General features: G+C 45.3%; 1 protein-coding gene across 1 annotated transcript in view; it reads right to left on the bottom strand.

Annotated features, from left to right (window-relative positions):
• The window catches only part of LOC133107871 (contactin-5-like), a 242674-nt gene that overhangs the window by 81414 nt on the left and 142502 nt on the right, over positions 1–18758 (bottom strand). Inside the window, 2 exon segments of the mRNA XM_061217139.1 lie at positions 8454–8657; positions 17109–17204. Coding sequence (XP_061073123.1) covers positions 8454–8657; positions 17109–17204 — 300 coding nt within the window.

The following is an 18758-nucleotide window of genomic DNA, read 5'->3' as shown; positions in this document are numbered from 1 at the left end:
CTTCCTCTGCCTTTTCTATTCCACTTACACTACAGGGCTGTGAAGAGGTATTTGCCCCCTCCCTCATTTCCTCTATCATTGCACATTTTTCACACAAAATTGTGACAGATCTTTAGACAAAATGTAGTGTCAGGGAGCTATTTCCTAATTCACCAGTTTTCAAACACTCAAATCACCCATGTGGAAAAGTAATTGCCCCCCCCCCCCCTTAAACATGAAACCTAAAATATCAGTCTTTCACATCACATCACTCAGAAATCTCCTGCCTTCTGCTTCCTGTTCAATGAAATGCTCAATGAATCAATAGAAACACAGTCACAAAGATGCTTTATAAAGAAATATCTGGCAAAACAAGGCCTTTAACCCCACAGACTGAGGTAACCAAACAAAACCAAAAAGAAAAAAATGCATCCACTCATAATATATTCTGGAGTCTTCATGGCAGAATGTTCTTCAGCTGTGTCAGAAACCAGCGTCAACCTCACTCACCACAGCACGAGCTGCCAAGAACCCAGAAGCCAGTGGGGCGGTAAGTCAGAGCACAAAGCAGTCCTGGCTCTGCTACAAACACCGCCCCTTCCCCCCCCCCCACACACACACACACCACAACCCCCCTCTGGCTCTGGTACTCAGAGACCAAGACGGGCAGCCCCTACCTGGCAGCTACACCTCACTGACCGGTGACACCTCAGGACCTGTCGGAGGCCCAGAGACATGCGCGTTACCCGGCGCTGCCCCCCCCCCTCCCCTCCCGCCATGCCTTACACCACATCCGCAGGGCCACTGCGTCATTACTAATGCATGAGCTCCAGCTCAAAATAAATAAATAAACATAGAAACATCCCTGATTGGGAAAACCAGGCTGGTTCTTAGCCGTGCAGAGTGCCGGGGAGCTGTTTCGGAAGTGATTTTCCTTTAGAGGGAGGCGATAATTAAATTAAAGAACAATCCGCACTCGGGGCCAGATTTACCACAGGATTGCCGCCGCTTTTGGATCCGAGGTCGCGATTGCTTTCTCTGATTCGCTAATCAGCTGCAGCGGGCTACAAAATCTACGAGGATGTGGGGATTACATCACGGTGCCTTTCCTTTCCGCGCACGTTTACATCTGCTCATGCATATGTATACCTGGGGTGAACGCGCTAAAACAGGCTGGAGAGTTTGTAAATTAGGCCAGTTAGGTATTCCGCCTAATTTCCGGAAACATGCCTTAATTGCGCGTCTCCTCTTTCCCGGGGATTTTGAGGACGGAGAGCAGGTGGTGCCTGTCTGAGTGCTGGTATGATACGGTCTAGCTCATGTCACATGAAAGGCATGTTAATCAGGAGTTCTCCAAATGTCAGCAGCCGTCAGAGCCAAAAGACAGAGACAGAGGCCAGCCAGAATATGGCAGAATACGAGAGGGTCCATCCAAAAATGCCTTTCAACTAACTAAACAGCAACAGGTGACACTTACAATAAGGTCACATGAATCAGCATTAAAGGTGGAAAAGGTAATTTCGGACTTCTAACGGTCAAGAGAGGAATTACAGCAACAAACACGCTCAAACCACAACACTGTTTATCCCACCCCTTGTCTGTAAACGTGCTGAAGTTGAAACAACATTGGTTGTGGCAATTTAAACCAATTTTCAACCAAGGAGCTTGGATTATTGTGCAGCTATACAATGCTTTGGTCCAGAGTGTCAGGCCATCAACACTTAACCCCTCAAAAGAAATTACAAAAAAATGCTCCTGACGAGCTGGTTGGTGCCTTGCATGGCAGCCAATCACCGTTGGGGTGTGTGTGTGTGAATGGGTGAATGCATCAATTGTACAGCGCTTTGGATAAAGGTGCTATATAAATGCCAGCCATTTACCATTTACCACCGAACTTCAACTGATTAAGTAATTGTACAAGTCACATGCTGTATACTTAACAATATTTCATGAAACATCTCTCCACAGTTTTTTATTAAGAAATACTACGGTTCATTGTTTTGAGTGTGGCTACGATTTGAGTGTGCTACAACATTTTCTTTCTCCTTGGTGTTATATTCCTCGGTGTTACCAACTCTACATCTGTTTGACGGCAATACGTTTAAAAATACAGACATATTTAATACACGCAGCGGCACATTACCACCGCACTCAAGCAACATTGAAACGGTTTACTCGTATTTTTCTTCAGCATTCAGCGCCATTCCTGGCAGTTATGCGTCCGCGTCGGTGCATTTTAATTGGGTTCTGGACGCCTTTTTTTTCCGGGCACGGCTCGTTCCTTCATCTTGTAATGGTCAGATAATTTGGGATGAATAACGAGCAGCTCGGCCGCAGAGCGGGGAGGACAGGTGGAGCGGTTCTGGTGACAGATGGCCGGGCCGGGGCCCAGAACGCGCGCGGGAGACGGCCCTTCTAATCCCCCGCCACGCGCCGTCGCTGGCGTGGAGGTGCGGCTACGGGGCCTTAATGAGCGTCAAGTCCTCTTCCTCTCAAAGCCGGTCGTCTTTTATAATTAGGCGACAGGAACCGGGCGGGAGAAAGAGGAGGCTTCGGAGGAAGGACGCACACCTCTGCTCCGCCAAACCTAATTGACGCCGAAATCTAGACTTGGCGGAGAGTGTGATCCACAGCTGTATTTTCCCCTCCGCCGGTTATGGCTGGAAGACACATTCCCTTTGCTCTGTTACTTCTTCAGTCCCTCAGTGTCAATCTGCCAGAGAAATGATATGCCCATTCAGATGGCAAAGAGTCCATTTGCATTTCCCAGGAAGAAATACAGTAAAAAGGAACGACTCAGCCTCTCCCTCAGCTTCAGTAGATATATCTACATGCCTATTATCAGGACAGTTATGGCTATTACCAGTTTTATTACAAGGATAATAATCTGCTGAATTTTATGTGAGCACACAACTTCTGAATGCAGGAATTCTGAATGCAACAGCAAAAACTGTAGCACATGCAGTGCCTATTGAACATTACACATTACACTACAATGTAGCACATACAGAATGCTGTGTTAATGGTAGAACCAGGCTCAGTGGCTTGATAGTAATGGCAACTGTGGAAACATCCGAGTGACCATAGGTTCAATGATCAACCAAGTCATTATGTACAGTAGTACAATACATGCATTTATCTCAGCTCACAGTTGAACTGAAACAACTGAACTGATTTGGGTAAATGCTCCAACAGACAAGTATTCTCTGGCAGTTTATTGAATGGCTTCAAAAATACGGAGAATGTTGAATTAAGAATACATCTCATTTGCTTTATATAGAGCCATGCAGAGTTTGTGTTCAGCAAAAAAGGTGAATATGAAATTGTTTTTGTCAAATGCATAAATTAAAGTAGCAGATGGTGAGAGAGAGGTTGCATTTATCTTCAGCTTATTTTATGTATCCGATATATAAAACAGCATGACCCTGAGAAGACAAGTGTTCTGGAGAAGATTAAATTAAGATGCTCCCGCTAGTTTTTTAGGCTTTACCGCCGTCCCATTCTCAACGCAAACGCCGTCCTTTCACTCGGCATAGGGGAGAGAGGCTCCCGTAAAGGAGGCAATCTCACATTCCGAAACGTCTACGCAACAGCGTCAATTACATTATCCCAAACAAATTTCAATTTCAATCTCCCTGCTCAAGTGTGACTGTCACTGATACATCTGTGGCTCTGGAGAAACACGTACTATAAAACTAATTTGCAGTATATCACCTCCTCGTCTCAGTTTATATTTTAAAAGCTGATAGAAGTTGTGCTAAAAGAAAACTCAAGCACACATTTGTATTGCCAGTAGCAACATCGTACACCTGGTTAGCCTGCATTCTGCGTTGCTGCATTCTCTTTGGATTGCTTTGATGCTTATTTCGGCTTCAAAGGTGACTGATAATGTAGGCACAAAGTATACTTCTGTTTCTTTTTCTTGTTTAAAGTGAGGATGCTACAAACTGAATCCACTCATCTATTTCATATTTTAAATCACTAGGCGAAAGGTTGGATTCCAACATGTACTCTCCAAACGTACAGTGAGTCAGAGAGCGTAACACACCAGAGAGAGAAAGGATGGGTCTACTCAAGTCAGCACACATTTCTGCAGGGCTTTTAATGGCCATGCTATAGACTCACCGCCTGCAACTAGATCTTATTTCCATGGTTTGGGACCCATTTGGTGAGCAAGCATCTTACCTCTAAAAACCCATCAGTGCTACAAATGCAACCCGTTGTGGTAAAATTATACATTCATAGGCTGAAATCGGAGATAAATCTGTATGTCCGTCTAATGTGAACCTGTGTGCCCTTCAGTCCGAATGGTTTAGGATGTAGGAGACTTTAATGGCGTAATTTCAGGAGGAGATGGGAACCGTCTGCCTAAAGGGACAGATACACTTTTACAGGATAGGACTGGCAGCATCTAAACCTGCACCGTAGCCCTAGAGGGAAGCATTCCATTTGTTTCTCCCAGAATGCAGCGGGAGGGCAGCTTCGGTTCACGGGTTTTCGGGGGGCCGGGTTGGTGTTCACGCATCTCAATGCGGACCGCGGTCACCTGTGGTACGACACGCAGCGGGGGTGAGAGTGCTTTGTAGGGTTTTCCATTAGATCACGGCTCCTCTATCAAAAAAAGGAAACAAAATGGAGGAAAGCAGCCCCGGTGTCATGGCCGATCGGACAGAGTCTGGCACACTACGGTCCCGGGTGCCCGGCGAGCAGACGGGCTGGGCCGGGCCGGGCCTGGATCCAGGACCGTCTGCCTGCAGGTGTGTTCACAGCACAGGTGTACTGAGTCTGGCACAGCTGACACAATCTGGCCTGCACAGCACGGCAAAGCATCATCTCTTTATGTTCTGATGTGTTGTAGCATTAGCGTGAGCCTCTGAAGCTAATGCAACACAAGGAAGCCAAGCCCATAAAGAGGCTGAAGCCAATGCACCAACACAGTGAAGCCAAGCCCATAAAGAGGCTGAAGCTAATGCAACAACACAGTGAAGCCAAGCCCATAAAGTGGCTGAAACTAATGCAACAACACAGTGAAGCCAAGCCCATAAAGTGGCTGAAGCTAATGCAACAACACAGTGAAAGCAATCCTGAAATGATGCACAGGTGACCAAAATGTTTTGAAAGAAAAATAAGTCCACTTGAGCAGATAAAAGCAGTTTTATTAGTCTGACCACTGCAGTGTAGTTTGGGACCCAGGCCAGTTTAACATTAGCACAATACATGAGTACCTACTGGGCCAGGTAATGCTCTTTTAAAACTTAATTAGGTTTTTTATTTTGCTCCCATTTAAAACCATTGTTAATGGCGATATGTTCTCAGTAAAGGTTTTGAAGTTTTATTTCCAAAGAACAGAGAACGGCCACTAACATGAGAGGTCATGGACCGGGCCCGGTCTTACAAGATAAAAAACACAGCAGTGATTTGTTGTTGTCTCAACTTGTTTGCTGACACAAGTAGCCTGCAACTTCAGAGATGATTAATATCGACAGTACAGTTATCATGCTCTCTCTCTCTCTCCCTTTCTCTCCTTCCTTCTTCCTATTTCTCTCTCTCTCTCTCTCTCTCTCTCTGACTGCTGGTCTCCCTGGCTACCAGTGCCTTGTCCTGAATCGATTCTGGGAGGATGGGCCTCAGGGGGAGATGGGTGATTAGGGTGAGGGACGAGGGCATGTTATGTTTTGAAAGGGGGCGGCTGGGGACTGTGTAGCAGGAAGGGGTGAGGAAATGGAGATGGAGAGGAAAACCAGATTTATCCTACTACTGTGTACAACTGCGCAAACACAAACAATCACATTTACCCTATTACTGTGTACAACCGCACAAACACATACAATCACATTTACCCTACTACTGTGTACAACAGCATGAACACATAGTACAATCACATTTACCCAACTACTGTGCACATTCACCCTACTACTGTATACAACTGCACAAACACATACAGTGATATATGCACATGTCCCCCACCTGCCCTACACAAACATGTACGTACAGTGTATACAGAGACCTACTATCCATTACGCTAGTGAAGCTGGATCTGATTAGCAGAAATGTAAAAAGGGTTCAGTAAAATATTTAAATTATTTAAACACAATTCAAAGAGCAAAGCTGCCAAGATGAAGAAACCCCGCTTTATTCTCTTCACATGTGGAAAAACACTGTTTCAAATCCACCTCTCTCTCTCCATCTCTCCCCTCCCCTCCCTTTCTCACATAGCGCGCGATTGGTGGGCTACAGCTTTACCCCTTCGCCGTGTTTGCTAATGAGGAAGAGCAGAAATCGCTACGCTAACACCGTTAGCGCCGCCCGTCCCGTCCCCCGGGAGTGCTTCTTACAAGGGGAGAGAGGTTATGCAAATTGCGGGGTAGCAGAGGAGGGGGGGTGGAGAGAGAACACAGCCAGTGGCAGGGATGTAATTTCTCCGATAAGGCGAGTACACGGAGTACACGGAGTCATCGTCGTCGCGGGCAACCAGCTGGTGGTCTACGTCCTTCCGAAAGGCCAAGAGGACGACTGGGGGGGGGGGGGCACCACAGGCGTTTGAGGCCACCGCAGGCACAGACGGCAGGGGCCCTCCACGGCAGACGAAGGGGAAAAAAGAAAACCAGCGCAGACAGAGCGCAGCGTGGATCCGGCTCCTCTGAGGAACGGCACAAAGACTGTAATCCCGTTTACAGCCGGGACCGTTCACTCCCTTAATTTTATGCCGGAAAATGATTTCCCCAAAGGCCGGTCTCTAGCCCGGGCAGCGTTGTGAGCGGAAGAAGCACTCGTGGCGAACGATAAGCCGTTTCTCACTATCTATTCAGCGCGACATGTAGTATATCGCTTACAATCTCACCCTCAACTTTTTGCCCGGAGGCGAAATCAACAGGCCCCATCTTCCACCTTGAGATGTCAGGGTGTGTTCCACAAAGATTATAAACTTATCACTGTGCATAAAGTATTAAGACACTTGCGGGAGTTTTGTTCTTTGGCTAATTTTAATTATGAGCATTTTCCTGTAGCAGGCCCCAGAGCGCTATGTGCTGTTAAGAGCAGTGTGAATTCTCAGAGGAAAGATTAAATACGCAACAGCCTACATGTGCACAGCGCACTAACGACACTGTGCATCATCCTCTCGTAAAGTCGCCCAGGGGACGCTGATTATTTTTCGCAATGAGAACGAGGCCGCTATGACGGGGAACTTGTAGGCGGCTGGTGATTCTCCAGGGACGGATAACCAACTGTAGAACACCGTGTGTACTCAGAGCGACTGCTGCTACAGACAAAGCCACTCCACGGGACCGAATACACTCACATTACAGTTATTTAGCTGATGCTCTTATCCGAAGCCACTTACAGTTGATTAGACTAAGCAGGGGCCAATCGCCCCCTGGAGCAAGCTTGAGTTACGGTCCTCGCTCAAGGGGCCCAACGGCTGTACTGATCTTACTGTGGCTATGGTGGGCTTCCAGAACCCAGTCATACACCTGAGCCTATTATAATATATGGTATAGGCCTAAATATGATTATTATTATTATTATTATTATTATTGCTATTATTATTATTAAGTTGATTCCCCAGCTGTGACACTGCCTGTGCACCTTCGAGCAGGGCCCTTAAACTGAACTGCTCCAGTATATATACAGCTGCATAAATATCTTTCATATATTCAATAAAAAAGGTTGTTTGGATAAGAGTGCATTCTAAATGCAAAGCTGGAAACATTCAAGTATTCCGCTCGGTACAATAGCAGGGCAGAGATGCAGAAAGGTAGAGACTCACCGTCTGTGTTCAGAGTGTGTGGTGTGAGCAGAGATGCAGAAGGGTAGAGGCTCACCGTCTGTGTTCAGAGTGTGTGGTGTAGGCAGAAAGGTAGAAAGGTAGAGGCTCACCATCTGTGTTCAGAGTGTGTGGTATGGGCAGAAAGGTAGAGGCTCACCGTCTGTGTTCAGAGTGTGTGGTGTGGGCAGACATGCAGAAAGGTAGAGACTCACCGTCTGTGTTCAGAGTGTGTGGTGTGGGCAGAAAGGTAGAGACTCACCGACTGTGTTCAGAGTCAGTGGTGTGGGCTGACATGCAGAAAGGTAGAGACTCACCGTCTGTGTTCAGAGTGTGTGGTGTGGGCAGAAAGGTAGAAAGGTAGAGACTCACCGTCTGTGTTCAGAGTGTGTGGTGTGGGCAGAAAGGTAGAAAGGTAGAGACTCACCGTCTGTGTTCAGAGTGTGTGGTGTGGGCAGAAAGGTAGAGGCTCACCGTCTGTGTTCATAGTGTGTGGTGTGGGCAGAAAGGTAGAGGCTCACCGTCTGTGTTCAGAGTGTATGATGTGGGCAGAAGGGTAGAGGCTCACCGTCTGTGTTCAGAGTGTACGATGTGGGCAGAAGGGTAGAGGCTCACCGTCTGTGTTCAGAGTCAGCGGTGTGGGCAGAAGGGTAGAGGCTCACCGTCTGTGTTCAGAGTGTGTGGTGTGGGCAGAAGGGTAGAGGCTCACCGTCTGTGTTCAGAGTCAGCGGTGTGGGCAGGCTGAGCACCCGGGCGTTGGTCACCGGGTTCTTCACCAGGCAGATGTAGCTGCCCACGTCTGACGGCTGCACCTTGGAGATGTACAGGTTCCCCGTCTCCTGGGAGATGAAGCGCCTGCTGTCTTCAACCACGAACGAGGGGAACTCGTTAAACACCCAGCTGTATGTGATCTCTGGAGAGAGCGAAACAAACAAGAGCACACAGCACTTTCAGCACAATGCCTTTGGTTAAAATGATCAAGCTACAAGAGATCAGAACTGATAATTAATTAAACAATGCATATTACTCATTTCACATCTGGTAAAAAAGGAAGGAATTTTACCTTCAAAAAAGAAAAAATATTAAATTCATACAGAAATAAATAAATAGTCTTGAGGTGCCCTCAGAAGATTAAAATAAAACAGACCATGGGCATCAAACTTAATTGGTTGCATCTTCAAAAAAAGGAAAATGATTTTATTTAGCCCTTTCAGTTCTCTGATCATATTTCTACCAGGTACTCTGCTGATATTTATATATTTCACAAAGCAATCGCATGTCCTGTATGATGACACGAGACCCCTTACCCGGACCATATCACAGGGACCAGTCTGAAATAGGAGACAGTGGAGCACACTAGGCTCAGAGAAATGCACTCTGTTTAATGTGAGACTGACGTTTCCACATCAAACATCTTCCTCAGAGTTAAAAACCATTCTCCTCGGACCTCTCTCTGTAGCAAGGCATTTCTGCCCACAGAACTGCTGCTAACTGGATGTTTTTTGTTTTTCGCACCATTCTCTGCAAACTCTAGAGACTTCTGTGCATGAAAATCCCAGGAGATCAGCAGTTTCTGAGATATTCAAACCACCCTGTCACTAAGATCACATTTCTTCCCATTCAGACATTTGGTCAACAGCTGAACCTCTTGACCATATCTGCAAGCTTTTATGCAATTAAATTTTTTTTAGGAAGTTTATATTTTATTCTTTTTGGGGAAGACTTAAAAATGTCACCCTCGATCTCAAAGGGGTTATATACCGTCATTATGAAGCAGCCAGAACTGAGACAGTAATAACTAGCCTGGATTTCTGATGCACTGTATGCAGGCAGATACAGTGTGCATTGTGCATGTCTAATATGGGGTTTACCTGCTCTGTACGCTCAGGTTATGGGGCTGAAGCGCTCAGTCGTGAAGAGCAAGAGGAGAGGAGAGGAGATCTGAGAGGCCTTAATTGGGCACCAGTGGCACTAGCTCAGCGCCAACGCAACAACCCACGGACTTCAACCAGCCAACAAACCAGATCAGTGTCAATTTCCAAGAGCTTTTAACCTCACATTCATATTTACATGTACACTTAAAAATATCACTGTTAATATTAAAGCGGGTCTGCTTTTAATTTTTTTATGGCCAACAGCTTTAAAATGCAAATTGTCTTTTTTTTTTTGCGGTTTTGAGGAGTCTCCAACATGTGCATATAAATAAACAAAACTGTCTTGTCAGAATGAACTTTAAAACTCATCCCACACTCGTGTGAAATATAGTGTTATGCTCCTTTGCAACAACATGAAATCCCTCAGGTTATAAAGAGTATGATAAATATGACTGATATAATGTTATGCTGGTAAGAATGAGTACGTGCTGCCTTCTGTCATAAAATAAAATAATTCAAGACACAGTCGACAGCTTTATCTGTTCAAACATTCGCTGGGCTTTAACTTGTAAATCAAACTCTTTTACTCATTTTAATTGAGTTAGAATGACTTATTACATTTCTTCTTCTTCTTTTTTTTTTACATTTGAGACAACTCAATTAACAGAGTACAATTGCATTTGTGTTCTACAGTGTGTCAGGACAAAAAGCGTGTGTATGGTTTCTATGGTGATTGATCAGCCAATTTTGTTTCCTTATTGAGAACATTCTTTGGGCCTTTTACACATCTCATTACACATTTCACGTTGTCTAGGCAACAGGGGAGGGGCCACATCATTTCAGTCATGAACAGGCATGGTCTTGAGCGGCCTCATCTGATTGGTCCTCAGTCACGACCGGGTCGCCGGCGGGCAATGAAGCGCTTTAATAAACGTTAATAAAACAAACGTTTCTTAACGCATTTTTCATCAGTAAATCTATGCTCACAGTCACTCCTTTTTCTAATAACCAAAGCCAGACATTCATGCATTCAAAAAGGGGTGGGGTTTACCTTACATTTACTAATGGGAAGCCAAGCTGGAAAGTTTAAAGCCAATCAGAGAGTTCCATTGACAGATCCCCAGAGCCTTAAACATTCTAATCATTATCATTATTAGTAGTATTATAGTACAGTCTGCATGGGATATATCTCTTAAGGATAACTGTGTAAGTCTTATAGCCTGAGGGATGAGGCAGTAGGGAATAAAAGAGCCTTTATAACTCCAGGATGTATGGTGTGCAGAATGAAGCTGGATTTGATGAAAGCACTTGAGATTATGTATTTTTATGTATTTTTATCTGCTGGCCCTGATGCGTTAGAATTCCCAGAATTGGATGTTATATATGTGTCCTTCCCTTAATGCGGAGGAAGAGCTCCCAAAACAAAATTGCTCTGACAGGAATTTGGTTCAGGGTTATCGTTTTATTATTCAGCTCAAATGTGCCTCTCAGATTGTGTTACTGCACTGATAAATCACCAAAGGACTGCGTTTTATTGGTAGGTTTTTTTTTTTTTGATAGCTTCAAGCCCCATTTGTCAACCTGAATGCTAAGTCGTCTGAAGTGATAAAGCGTGAATATTTATCTTGCAAACAATACTCCCTTTGTTTGTCTCGTTTGGAATCTGCCTAATGAACTGTCATCAGATATTTACTGCAACAGTGCCTTTTGAGTCCGGTCCCAATGTTGTTCAAAACAGGGTCCCCAAAGGACCCTCTTTAATAGGCTAGTTATTAGCTCACGTAGTTACGAGCATACGCTGTTGATTAGTTTCTGAAACTCCAGAGTAATGATTCCAAGATGTAATAATTCTTCTTCTTTGACGTTCGGCTACATCAGGAGTGCCAGAAGACAGCAGCACAGGTACAGTATGGAAATAACACACACACACGCGTGCTCACACTCACACATGCACACACCGTGACTGTACACACACGCTCACATACAACACATACATACACATGCACTCACGTACACAAGCACACTCACATACTCATGCAGTCACATACACACAGGCGCGCACACACACACACACACACACATACATACATGCACTCACGTACACAAGCACACTCACATACTCATGCAGTCACATACACACAGGCGCGCACACACACACACACACATACATACATGCGCACAAACGTACACTCACATGCATGCAAGCACACATGCACACACAGACACACACCTGGATCGGACCTGCTTATTTTTCACTTCAGTAAATAATTTATTTGCAGGAGTCACCATCACGCTGTGCTGTGGGGTGTACACTCGCACTGTACCGTACATACACTACTAAATATATCTCAGCCACAGGGAAATGTTATTAACAGTTCCCAGGAGGAAATAAAAAGTCATACACTCAACTGTATTCAAACTACAGGAAGCTGGTAATTTAGCATTTTTGGCAGGGCTGAAAAGTTAGTTTTTAGTTTCAGTCGATTTATATTGCTGCCATCTCCTGTAAGAAGTGTAATAATCAGATACAGGAAACGCCTCACATACATCCATGGCCCCATTGCCCCACGGCCCTAAGTCCACAACAACTGCATGGCAGCCTTTAACCAATGGCCTGTGAGTGAGTGTGTGACTGGGTGAATGAGAAGCATCAGTTGTAAAGCGCTTTGGATAAAATGCAGTCCATTTACCATTTACCATCTACTACTGTTCCCATGTAGAATTCTATCACATTCTTATCGACATAAGTCTCTTGACATTTTGCATCTATTGAGGTAAAAATAAATGACTCAGTCACACTACAACAGATGCACCTCCACAGACTTATATATCAACCTCTCGATGGAGCTGCAGCTTCCCTGATCGCCAAGTCAAACCTGGCCTGCCATCAAATATCTGGACCATCACATTCGAAGGTTTGCAAATGGCTGTTTTGGGGGGAAAAGGACTTTTTAACCCGCCTTTCTAGCCTGGGTACAAGTCCATAACAGCCCCAACATCCCACCATCACCTGTGGAGCCCCAGAGAAGCCCAGGAGGCTATGGGACCACACCCACAAAAATGGTTCAAGACTCATGGGCTTAGAAAGTTCTGGGTTCTGGTTAGTCCTTTGTTTTGGATAACCACATTTTCTTCACCATTGGGGCATGACAAAAAAAAGAATAAATAATAATAATAATAATAATAATAATAATAATAATAATAATAATAATAATACATTTTAGGCGGCATGGATGGTGCAGTGGGTAGCACTGCTGCCTCACAGCAAGGAGGTCCTGGGTTTGAATCCCTGTCGGCCGGGGCCTCTCTGTGTGGAGTTTGCATGTTCTCCCCGTGTTCGCGTGGGTTTCCTCCATTAGGTTAGGCTGTGTGTGTGAGTGAATGGTGTGTGTGCCCTGTGATGGACTGGCGACCTGTCCAGTGTGTATTCCTGCCTTACGCCCAATGTATGCTGGGATAGGCTCCAGCCCCCCTGCGACCCTGTTCAGGATAAGCGGGTTAGGATAATGAATGAATGAATGAATAATACATTTTATTTTGGGAAGCACTTTCCCACACTCAAAGTGCATGAGATTATAGCTTTTTGTACTTTGGTATTTTTTTCAGTGAAATACTGTTTTCACAATAAATAACTTCAACCAGATTCCCATGTATGTCTTTTGGTGAATTACATTTTGCTTGCTTTTCATTCGAAAGATTTTCTCGTAATTCTGTTGTTGGTGATATTTAGGTGATATTTCCCATCCATTTTAAAATAAACTTCACCTATCTGAGATCAATCCCAGGAATATCATTAGGCTCAGTGTTAGGTGGCAGGTAGGGTTAGGAAAACAGTAAGTGTAAGTGTTAGCAAGGCAAGTCAAGGGTTATGATCAGGAGCTAGGAAAATGACTAGTGGAATAGTCTACGTAACACAAATATATGTCAGTGCATTTAGTTCAGGGGTAGGACATGAGCAGAGTTCAGGTGCTATTACGTGTGATTGTGCTTATGCCAGACCTTGGGATGGGTCATGTTCTTGTAGTCTGACTAGCTGGGAGTTGACCTTTGGCTAGTCCTCAGCCAGCGTCTATCCGGAGATGATTTCGGGATGTAACTCCACGATAGGTAATTAAGTAGAACATTGATTGAGCGGTTCCTCGCGTTGTTCAAGACGGGTCTTCATTTCTCGTGATTCATTTAATGGGCGCCCACTGTTCCTCCATATGGCACATGCCCCCCCCCCTCCCCCCCCCTCCCCCTCTTCACACAGCTCCTGAAACCGAAGACTGCTGAAGTAGCCTTTGTACAGCCTTATTTACTCAATAAAATGAAGGAGAGTTAAAGGTACAATAGGTCATTTTGTACTTCTAATGGTCAAGAGAGGAATTGCAGCAACAAACACCCTCAAATCACAACACTGTTTATACCGCCCCCTTTTCTTTGTGAATGCGCTGATGTTTAAACGCCATAGGCTGTGGCAATTATAACCAATGAGCTTGAATTATTATACAGCTATACAATGTTTGTCAACTGTATATTTGGAAAATGGACGGGCTAATTGCTAAGTTAAGTATTAATATTCCTACCCACCGGTCACCAAGAGGGGCGGAGTTGGGGAGGTAATGTGCTTACTGTTATGCAGGTTTTCAACCAGGCGCTATGTCATGGATAGGGACATGGCTCAAACTGAACTTTTGAGGGGTTGCCAAAATGTAGTGGCAAAATTCAGTGGTAATCCATAAAATGGTGGCAAGACACTCAAAATAAGTGATTTACGGGTTTATTAATTTAAGATATATTTATTCAATAATAATACCTGTAATCCGTTACTGTAATTTTATTAAGTAGAAATGGTGCGTCACTTTTTACAGTGTACCGGGGGTCTGACTGACAGGGAACCCAGGCACTGGGTGCATGGAGCATCTATTCCCATCATTCCCACTGAACTCTGGTGGATATTCTCACACCAAAGCCTCTGATGAAAATTAAACTGCTATCTGAGCAAGAGGCCTCGATAACACACCAGGTACAGTGCAGCCATTTCAAAAAATCCTCCCCCGCCACCTCCATTTCAAAAAACGCCACCCCATTTAAAAAAGGCTTCATTCCTTCATTGCCCCCACCCACCAATCCACCAAGCTATTAAACCCCTGAACCCCTGCATAGCTCTCTCCCTCTATCCTCTCTTTTCTGCTCAGGTGGAGTGATTTATCGGCGCTGGAGTGATTTCACAGGAACCGTGCGGGTTTTTCTCCCCATAACAGCTGCGAAGTCCCTGGATTCTGACGGTGACACACACAGTGACAGGCGGTGTGGCGTCCGGGTGGTCCGGAAGTTGAAGAGCTCTCAGGAAACCGTCCCAGGGGGAACAGGGCGGCGCTCAAACGGCGCGGAACTACACAAAACCGGGATGATTCATGGGCTCACTTTCACAACAACGACAACAAAAAGCAAAAGAGTCGGCACATGATAAGTTATGTCAGAAGACAACTAAGGGGGCTGAAAATGTGACCGTGAGCGTTCTCGGCACGCTGACTGAGTAACCGCGCGCGTTACTTCACTTTCCGTATGTTTACACGCTGGCGCTAACGCAGGCACACTTCCTCGCCTACCGGCTGTGTGAGAATCATCACCTGCAATCTGCCAGAACGTTATCTATCGCGAACACAAACTGTACAGCGCTGTGGGAAACAGCATCGGGTACTGTACGCGCCGGTGATGACAGAAACATAAATAAATAATAAAAAATCACCTGTAGTAGAAATTGAGCAAATAGATTCAGATTCAAATAGAGAGATAAGGTGCGGGCAGCTTTAGCGGTGGTGCGAAACCAGGTCGTTCCACGGTTTAGCATCCCTCAACACGGCCCGGTGGGCTTCGAGCCCTCTCCGCGGAACATGCTGTCTGTACGCTAGCCCTCGCTCCGACCGCGTCTGAGTGCAGTAGATGTGTCTTTAAAAACCTCGTTCCCACGGGGGGAAAACAGCAGAGAAAAAATCAATCAGGCTTTCCTGGAGAGCGGAGAGAGGGATGATAAACTATGATTAGCGCGCGACACGGGCTAAGCGGGGCGAGGCTGAGCTCAGCAGGGCCGGGGCCCGCGCAGGCCGGCGTGCGTAAATAACTCCCGGGGGATTGTGGGAGATGAGATAAAGACGCTGTTTTGTATGTGTTACCGCCGCCTGACTTCCTCAGCGCTGACCTCTGTTCTCATAATGTGGAGGCTGTGGTCCAGTTAGGGAGGGTCTGAATGCTGTAGCCCAGGGATACTCAAATCTCACGCTCAGGGTTTTCATTCGTCCCCTCTAATCAGGACTGATTTAAACCTGGCACACCTGGGAGCTATTTCACAAAACAGGATTACTGAGTTAGCTGGATAACTGCACTGAGTAAAACCCACAAAGCAGGATTACTGAGTTAGCTAAATAACTCCACTGAATAAAACTCACGAAGCAGGATTACTGAGTTCGCTGGATAACTGTACTGAGTAAAACCCACAAAGCAAGATCACTGAGTTAGTTGGATAACTGCACTGAGTAAAACCCACAAAGCAGGATCACTGAGTTAGTTGGATAACTGCACTGAGTAAAACCCACAAAGCAGGATCACTGAGTTAGTTGGATAACTGCACTGAGTAAAACCCACAAAGCAGGATCACTGAGTTAGTTGGATAACTGCACTGAGTAAAACCCACAAAGCAGGATTACTGAGTTAGCTGTATAACGACATGGGGCGACATGGCTCAGGCAGTAAGAGCAGTCGTCTGGCAGTCGGAGGGTTGCCGGTTCGATCCCCCGCCCGGGCTGTGTCAAAGTGTCCCTGAGCAAGACACCTAACCCCCAAATGCTCCTGACGAGCTGGTCGGGGCCTTGCATGGCAGCCAATCGCCGTCGGTATGTGAGTGTGTGTATGAATCCTGCTTGGCAAAACAGGGCCCAGGTGAGTTAATGTCATGTTTTAATTAGAAACAGCTCTGAAAATTATCCACAGGGTCCACAGTCGTGCCGGTATTGGGTTTCTTATAAATTATGTTTGTCAGGAAACTTGCTTTTCATAATGAATTTGTTATTTTTATTTGTACATTTTCATCTTGTCTGCTCTATTTCTGTTATATTCTAATGAACTGTTGCACATTTGGTACATTGCTGTATTCTCAGGACACCAATGTCCCTGGTTTAATGAATGTCACTGTCCAAACATGGCCAACATGTACAGTATTTGACACAGGTTTGCATCCAGCTTATAACTATGAACCGCCTTGTTGTTAACTGGGCTTGTGGTTAACCGGGCTTGTGGTTAACTGAGCTTGTGGGTAACTGGGCTAATAGTTAACTGGACTTGTGGTTAGCTGGGCTTGTGGTTAACCGGGCTTGTGGTTAGCTGGGCTTGTGGTTAACTGAGCTTGTGGGTAACTGGGCTAATGGTTAACTGGGCTCGTGGTTAGCTGGGCTCGTTGTTGAACTTGGGGTTACTCTGTGTTTGACGGTGACAGGTGGGCGGGACGTTACCTGGGGAGTGGGGCGGAGGGGTACACATGAGGACCACTCCCTGGCCTTCCCGTACTGACACACCGCCTCTCGCTCTGGTGCTGAAGTTCCCCAGATCTGCAGCGACAGAGAGAACACATCCAGTGTACAGTAAAATACACAGTACAATAACAACAGGGGAGACATTAGCTCAGGAGGGAAGAGCAGTGGTCTGGCAGCAGGAGGGTTGCCGGTTCTATTCCCTGGATGCGTCGTAAGTATCCCTGAGTAAGACATGTAATCCCCAGTTGCTCCTGCCTTGCATGGTAGGCACATATTCTTAAGTGCTTATGTTTTTATTTCAGAAGTGATACTTGCTCTTTGCAGCCTGTTGCAGAGGAAAATCATTGTTACAAATAGGATGTGTGATGTTTACTTCAGCACAGAGTATTTAAATGAAAATTGGGTAAATACATTTTATGTGAAATTAATTCTGATATTGTTTCCGTTCCAGGAATGGCAGAATGTGATCTGAAGTTTAACGACTTAAACTGAAGGAGCAAACATCAGATCTGAGGATTTTCCATTAAAGCTTCAAGACCCATTTGCATTTAGATGGTGCACATCAAAGCAGCCAATAGGAAGCTAAGCCAGCGTTGAATTAATACTATTGGCAGTTTACCTGCCTCATGAAACGCTGGCACTCATACACAGTATCAACGCAGTGTTTGAAACCGCATACTAGCAGACTACTTACTCTTACTACATTTCAGGCTGATTTTCATTGAAATGTGGTACGAGTAGGATGCCAAGTATGCAGTGCAACCAACGAGCATGATGTCCGCACACTTGATATTACAGTTTGTCTATCTGCACTCTATTCCTAGCATTCATTTATCTATCACTGCTACCAAGCTTATTTAAAGTGTCAACGTAGGACATACATTTTACATAATCTGTATGACAAAGAAAAATGAGCTTACAGTTCAGATCTGTACAAGTGTGTCATCCCTACAGCTCCAGATCCTTAAATAAGCTGAAGCTGTTTCCATGGTGAAAAGCCTTCCGTTACCTACAGACTACCGAATGTGTGAACCGCATGAACACAGAGGACGCTGGGATACATGAAAGATCTACATATTCTCTAATGAAAAAGTAGGAGGAAGGTCAACGTTTCCTTTCTTCTGACGCTCTCTGGGGTCGAGCAGTGCTGGACAATGCGATAAATTAGTCCCGGTCGAGGCGCTTTGATTCCCCACAACAAAGCGCGCATCGTCTGCGAAGGTCAAGCCCATCTGAGGCTGATACGCAGAAGGCGGCCCTCGGATTACACTCGAATGAAATTAATAACTGCAGGAAATTCCCCAAGGTGAACAGGGATAGGCTGTGAGCCGCGTTCAGAAACACAGTGCCTCTAAACAGGAGCAGCCATTATCAGTGCGACAGGGCCACAAAGATCCAGCTTTATATCATGGAAAATCCTCCACCTGCATAACTGTTGCATAACTGTAAATAAGTCAATTGTTTCTGTGAAATTCAACTGTTAAATATTTTTTGCACAATTGAGTGTGTGTTGACCTCTACGTAAGGTAATTTCTCCCAACCAAAAATGTCTTCATTATACATTAATTTCTGAGGTATGAAGTGACTTCCGAACAGAGACAGTGGAGGTACATTTAAAATTCCCCAAAG

The sequence above is a fragment of the Conger conger genome, chromosome 13 (genome assembly GCF_963514075.1).
Source record: "Conger conger chromosome 13, fConCon1.1, whole genome shotgun sequence".
Taxonomy (NCBI): Eukaryota; Metazoa; Chordata; class Actinopteri; order Anguilliformes; family Congridae; genus Conger; species Conger conger.
The sequence above is the reverse complement of the archived record's forward strand: the minus strand, read 5'-3'. Positions and strand labels throughout refer to the sequence as shown.